Below are 7,307 nucleotides of genomic sequence, written 5' to 3' on the forward strand. Positions count from 1 at the left end.
GATGAATGGTAATGGGCTGGTCGGTGTTGGTCCGAAAATGTGGGCTGGTCCGTTTGGGCCATTTATTGGCTGAAAATGTGGGTCTTTCCTCCTCTATTTAATTATTCATTTGGGCTTCTAATTTAACAACTAGTACAATATATGTATTATGTGAAGATAAATAATGATTAGTATGTAGAAAGTAAAGGATTTAATAAAGTAAAATTAATTTAACGAGTACAAATCTTAGAAATGAAACGATGACGAACCATTTAAAATTTGTGATAAAGTAACGAAAGTAATGTTGATAGTAGCATAGTGAAAATGAAAGTAATGATATTAATAGCAGTAAAAATAAAAAATAATGGCGAAAATAAAATATTTAGATTTAATTAATTTAAAAGCCCAAGGAAATAAATTTGAATAAAGGAGGGACAAAATTGGGTGTCAACAGTAAATATTTTATGCCTAAATGGGTCGTTTGAATAAATAATAAGTATATGAGTTTTTTTTTTTTTTTTTAAAAAGAACAATTAAATAGCCCAGATAGATATTTTGTGTAGTTTCCCATTGGAAATTTGCTATCATCTTCTTTTTCAGTTTTAGGCTTCCTGAATATTAATAAAATAATGAAGACAAATCACAAACCTTTTTTCTTGGTATTAAAGATTTTGTTTAGAGATAAAAAAAAAAACGAAGAAAAAAAGAAACTTACATAAAGATAAGGCACACAAACTACATACGTAGTTTGGTGTTTTAATTTGTGGCACTCATTTTTCAACCAATAATAACATTTATTTTTGCAGAGTCAGAACAACTCTCAAGCAACTTCACAGTCTCAGTTGAACTTATTGAAGAACTCATATTGAATTTTAGTGAAGATAGTTGCAGCGATTCAGAGGGCCTGGAAGGTGTTTGTAAAGCTTGTAATTCACCTTCAAGCATTTCCACTACTTTAGTCGTTGAGGGACGATCTAGCGGATTCATTTTTATGCACCACAAAGCAACTAAACTCAGCTTTTTTATGATCTCCTTTCCGTCATCATGTATCTCGTCTAGTACTTCAATTTTCTTTTCCTTTTCCTCTTCGAGTTGATCATAAATCCAATATGGGAAATACTGGCTTGATGTATTCTCTTTGGCTGCCAAGTTTCTTTTCAAGCCTGCCACCTTAATTAATAGCATTCCAAAGCTATAAACATCCGCCTTATAAGATATGGGACCAATGCTTCTGTTGATCAATTCTGGAGCTACATAACCAATTGTTCCCCTTGCTGCTGTTAAAGTTACAATACTATTATCTGTGGGGTACAATTTGGCAAGACCAAAATCAGAAATCTTTGCAATGAAATTCTCATCCAAAAGTATGTTGTGTGGCTTGATGTCAAAATGTAGAATTTGAATGTCACAACCTCAATGCAAATATTCGATACCTCGAGCAACTCCAAGTGCAATATCAAACTTTCTTTCCCAACTTAATAGATCATCCCCTCCTTCTCGGGGTGTGATGTACTTTTCAAGTGATCCGTTAGGCATGAAGTCATATACGAGGGCACGCTTACATCTCTCAGCACAATAGCTAATAAGTTGTACTATGTTAACATGATGAATCCTCCCCATCGTGGCAACCTCATTCATGAAGTCTTTTCCATCACCATTGGGCTTGCTCAATATTTTCACTGCTGCATTAGGACCACTTCGAAGCTTGCCTTTATAGAACCAAAACCTCCTTGGCCTCGTTTCTCTTCGAAATTCCTAGTCATCTTCCTTATGTTGGAATAGGGGTATCAAATGGGCATGAAATTGTTCTCACTATGCAGGAAACTTTCAATTGCATCAAAAATTGACAAATGCCTTCTTCGTAATTTCACCATTAGAAACACAAAAATGCATGGAAGTAGCATGACTCTTACTGCAACAATAAGCCGTGTGTACAACCTCATAAAATTAGAAAGAAAGACTTGTGAATGGTTAAAGTAAAAATGCAACCGTGAGAGTGTTATATAACGTGGAGGTTAATACTTTTGGTCGATCATTTTGGAAGTAAGGTGGTTTTTAAAAGAAATAGTAATATTAGTACAAAAAAAATTGTGAGAACACGTTAGTTGATGAATAATTGAGACGCTTGAAGCGCAATTGTCCCAAGAAATCCTCTTACCTCGTTTTGCTAGCTAATTTTTCCCTTTTGCCACTTAAAAAATGTCCACATCAGACTCTATACAACTTACACAATTTTCAGAAATGTAAATTCATTAAACCATTCAAATATATCAAACTTTGATATGATATTCTCTTGCCATACTAACATTTCAAATTCTACTTTATATTTGTATTATACTCTCCATAATTATATTTAAAAATCAAATAAAACTACACAAAATATCCATAAACATCAAATTAATTACCCATATTTGCCCACACGAAATAATTAGAGTACAACATGAAGTAACTAAGAAAAATAATTAGACGAAAGTCACTAACTTGTTTATTAAAATGTAAGTGAATAGAAATATATTTTTATATTCTTTTATTTTGTAAATGAAAAAAAAAAACTTATACCTAAATTATGACTCTAATTTTTTTATACTTTTTGTCATAAGTAAAATTTGCTAAATATGATATAAAAATTAAAATAGCAAAATGAACATGTTCTCTATGATACTCTATCAGTTTATGATATATACTAGGTTGGTATCATAGAAAACGAAACTCTTTTTTGAAGGAATGAACTAGTCTGCTACGATACACTGTCAGTATATAATATATATCAGGTTGGTATCATAGAGGACTACACTCCCTATTGAAAGAATAAACAAGTTCTCTATGTTGCCCTGTTTATATGATATATACCATGCGAGTATCACAGAGGACTAAGCTCTTTTTATGAAGGAATGAACCAGTCCTCTATGATAGCTTGTCAATATATGATATATACCAAGTGGATATCATAGAGGACTAAAGAGTCTTTTCTTTTGAAGGAATGAACCATTCCTTTGCGATACTATGCCAGGATATGATATATACTATGTGGGCATCATAGATGATTGGGTAGTATCTTTCAAGGAATGAATCTGTTATCTATGATATCCTGTTAGTATATGATATATATTAAATTGGTATCATAGAAGACCGAGTGTTTTTCTTGAAGGAATGAATGGTCAGTCCTCTCTGATACCCTGTCAGTATATGGTATATACTATGTGAGTATCACAAAGGACTGAGTAGTCTTTTTTAAGGAATGAATCAATCTTCTATGATACCATGTAAGTATATGATATATACCATGTGAGTATCATAATATTAAAAAAATAATTTTGAAAACAAGTTGAAATTAGGAAAGAAGAAAACAAAAACAAAATGATTTTAGTATTTTATTAATTACTTCTTGTTGTAGTGTAGTGATTTTAATTTTTTACATTTTTATTAGTCTAAAAATAGTCTTGTTATATTTTATTTCAAATAAAAGGGTCAAAAATACCCCTCTACTTTGGAAAAAGGGCTAAAAATATCCTCCGAACTTATTTTGGGTCAAAAATACCCCTCTCATCCTTAAAGTTTTCAAATATACCCCTGTCTTGATGGAAATTATCCCCAAAATAACACGAAATCATTTTTTAAACCCGCTCCATCATTTAAACCCAACCCAACTAAATAATAACCCACAAGATCCCCTTATTCCCCCAATTCCCTCAAACTTCAAACCTACGTATTGGGGGAATAAGGGGATCTTATGGGTAATTATTTAGTTGGGTCGGGTTTAAATGATGGAGCGTGTTTAAAAAATAATTTCGGGTTATTTTGGGGGATAATTTCCCTCAAGACGGGTATATTTGAAAACTTTAATGACAAGAGGGGTATTTTTGACCCAAAATAAGTTCGGAGGATATTTTTAACCCTTTTTCCAAAGTAGAGGGGTATTTTTGACCCTTTTCCCTTTTTTAAAAGAAAAAAACAAAAAGACAGAAAAAGGGGAAAATAAATAAATAATAAGGCCAAAAAAAAAAAAAAAAAAAAAAGACATAAATACAAAAGAAAGAAAATAACTCACAGTGTACTACACATACTATCGACATTTTCAAATGCATTAAAAAATAATTCACAATGTACTAGTCTCTCCGTCCCAAAAAGATTGTCTTCCTTTTCTTTTTAGTCTATTCCAAAAAGATTGACACCTTTCTACATTTAGAAATAATTTAACTTTATTAGATGATTTACAGCCACACAAATATCTAAGGCTTGTTTTTAACCACACATTTCAAAAGTCTTCCTGTATTTCTTAAATTTTATGTCAAGTCAAACTAAGACAATTTTTTTTGAAACAGAGGGAGTATAATCTATTACAACGTACTACAATACTACTTGCATTCCAAATGCATTAAGGGAAATAGGCACACTGATAAATAATTTGGTGGGTATCAAAGTAAGGAGGTATGGGCGGATGAATAATTTGTTTTCGGTGGACATCGGCTAACTTTTCCATTAAATTTAACTGTGCATCCAGTCAAATTGTCATATAAATTTATTTCTAGTCTAGTGGTCTGTAGTTAAGTCCTCCTATTCCTAACAAATCAATGTTTAATGACATCAGATGTGGCTTACCAGTTATAGGAAGCATCCATGGGACTATTCCTGCAAGAATAACAACATTTAATAACTTGCAACTATTTACCGTTTTTCTATGTAATCCGAACATATATAAACCAGAATTGACAATAGAATGAGTGCTTACTTGTAAGAACGCGGAGAACAAGTATTTTAGGAGCTTGATTGTGGTCGTCCAAAGAGAAAATCCAGAACCAGAAAGAGAAAAAAGAAGAAGAATGAGTGAGATCTTTACGACTTGCATTGCAAAATTGCTAAAAGTGTCTTAAATTCTAGCATGACGTAGGGAATGTTCTTACAACAGTCGGGCGTTTTGAAGAATCTAAAATTGTAGTAGTCGCAGCCGTAACTGATCTCCACACAGCGAACATTCCTTGAATTTTCACCTTCACAGGACTGATATGAATTTCTACCCGTGTGGCGGGGGCACTTGTCACAGTAAACGTTCTGAAACCACGAAAGCTCAAACCCATATGCCAAAGCTTTATGCAAACTTAAAATGGAGCTATTAGCATTTGCATCGTAATTATGCCATGAAGTCATCGACATGAGGTCTACACTACACCCGACTTTCAAATCAGATGGTGATAATTCGGCCATGGTTGCATATCTGTGTCCCCTAAATAAGCCGGAAGAAGCATAACTCCTGTTGAGACAACTAGTAATTTCCACAATGTCTGGAGAATTTATGGGAAATGGACAGCTGAAAACAGTGATTGTTTCTACTAAACTAATTGGAACGCTACGTACATGACTAGGGCTAGGCAGATACCTCCTCCTCCAAGTTGTAAAACGATTAAGGAGTGAACTGTATGCTGAACGTAAAGGCTTAGGAAGAGAACAAACAACTTTTTCTCTTATATCAGGATCTACAAGGTGAATAGTGGAGTTATCATAATTAATGGCTTGTACTATGTGGTAATTCGATTCATCCCCATCTAATATTGTGTGATTCCCTTCACAGCTCAATTCATAATTTTCATGGCCGCAATGCTTCGGATCACTTTTCAATCTAAAGGGGTAACTGATGTCATGAATATGCCCACAACTAGAAGGGACACACTGCTTGTTCTGTTCTGCGAATGGAGTTTCAGAGAGATGCATAAAGATGAGGATTGTAAGAAATTTAAGAAACTTGGTTCATCCATACATTTTTCTTGGTTAACTGAGCTTAAGTTTTTGTGCGTTTTTCTCTTTTCGTTACTGGTGCCAAACACTCAGAGTTGGAGTCAAGTAGATTAAATACTCCTTCCATCTCAATTTAAGTGTTTTAGTTTGACTGGGCACGGAGTTTAAGAAATAAAGAGAGACTTTTGAATTTTGTGATTTTGAATTAAAAATGTGTGTAATCCTTTAAAACTTGTGGTATTAAACTTGCTATGTAGAATGTTGATATTGAAAAACTTATTAAATCTATAAAGAGACACTCTTTTTGAGACAGAACAAAAAGAAAGTAAAACACTTAAATAGGGACAGAGGGAGTATATTTCATCCTCCCTCCCTAGGGGCGGAGCTAGCCCTTCGGGTGTGGGTTCGGCGGAACCTAGTAGTGTTGCTCCGAACCATATATTTGTATTAATTTTTTTTGTCAAATATGTACAAATTATAGTTTAGAACACGGAAACTTTAAAAAATTAGAACTCCGAACCCATAAGCTTTAAATTCTGGCTCCGCTTCTGTCTCTCCCCCTCTCGTGGCACACTTAATTATATTGTTGCATATACAAAAAAGTCAAGCGATTGAATGAAAGAAAAATCCCAAGTACCTATTCCCCAAAAAAAAAAAAATAGTCCCCTCAAAGGAAAACAAAGTCAGTCTCTCATTCTAAGGGTCGTGAATATGAGTCTCCTCCTAATTAGTATCGCAGCAAACCTCTCAACCCTGCTAGCTGCAGAAAAAGGAGAAATCATGCCAACAATCCAATGAAAGAGATATCAAAGATTTCTTTTTGGTCTAACCAGCCAAGTCATCTATGTATTGATAAAAATAGTTCTGTCCTTTTTATTTTTAGTTTTACCATTTCAGACAAATTAATTCTAGTCTACAATCTGGACTGGTAAAATTTCTATAAAGACAACTGCAAGTTCCATTTTGAATGCCTTCCAGTCGAGATGTCCTTCTTTTTCCTCTTGCACTTACTTCTCATAGTTGTGACATCCTTTTCGGTGTTTGGTTACGGGGGATATGACTGCAAATAGTCTAGGTGCAGTAGTGGTGGCCCTAGCATTCATTTCCCCTCCCGGCTTCAACATCAGCCAGAACATTGTGGATATCCAGGCTTCGAGCCATCTTGTAATGACAATATGACCATACTCACACTCACCAATTCACTTATACTACATGTTCTGGATATCGATTATGTGGCTCAGCAGATTCGTGTTTCTTTCCTGAGAAGTTGTGTTGTGAACCTGTTGCACTTCAATTTTTTAGCATCTCCTTTCCTTTTGGATTTGTAATTATTCCATTTTCAATTGTTCTGGTATCCCAATTAGCTCAGTTGCTTGCTCTGATACACCTGACTCCATGTTAATTGCTGTCAGCAATACAGAAACTTTGGATTATGATCTCCCTCTTGATGGTTGTAAGAAAATTGATGAAATTCCATCTGTTCCCTATGTTCTAGAATTTAGTTACTTCTATATAAGTTGGTTAAATCCAAACTGTAGCTACTGTGAAGATCAAGGAATGGATTGTGGTTTCAAGAACTATACCAAGCAACTGACAAT

At 34.0% G+C, this 7,307-nt stretch overlaps 1 protein-coding gene and 1 pseudogene across 1 annotated transcript; both read right to left on the reverse strand.

The window, feature by feature from the left end:
• Positions 1-603: 603 nt before the first annotated feature.
• LOC132032413 (rust resistance kinase Lr10-like) lies at positions 604-2,791 on the reverse strand (annotated as a pseudogene).
• Positions 2,792-4,807: 2,016 nt separating this feature from the next.
• LOC132032414 (uncharacterized) lies at positions 4,808-5,897 on the reverse strand. Its single transcript, XM_059422035.1, has one exon. It carries the CDS (start codon positions 5,683-5,685, stop codon positions 4,813-4,815), a length of 873 nt encoding a protein of 290 aa, XP_059278018.1. The 5' UTR covers positions 5,686-5,897; the 3' UTR covers positions 4,808-4,812.
• Between the last annotated feature and the right edge of the window lie 1,410 nt (positions 5,898-7,307).

This window comes from Lycium ferocissimum, chromosome 10 (genome assembly GCF_029784015.1).
Source record: "Lycium ferocissimum isolate CSIRO_LF1 chromosome 10, AGI_CSIRO_Lferr_CH_V1, whole genome shotgun sequence".
In the NCBI taxonomy this organism is placed as follows: Eukaryota; Viridiplantae; Streptophyta; class Magnoliopsida; order Solanales; family Solanaceae; genus Lycium; species Lycium ferocissimum.

Bases quoted from the DNA above. Each gene is read 5' to 3' on its own strand.
- LOC132032414 (XM_059422035.1), bottom strand. From the start codon at position 5,685: ATGCATCTCTCTGAAACTCCATTCGCAGAACAGAACAAGCAGTGTGTC.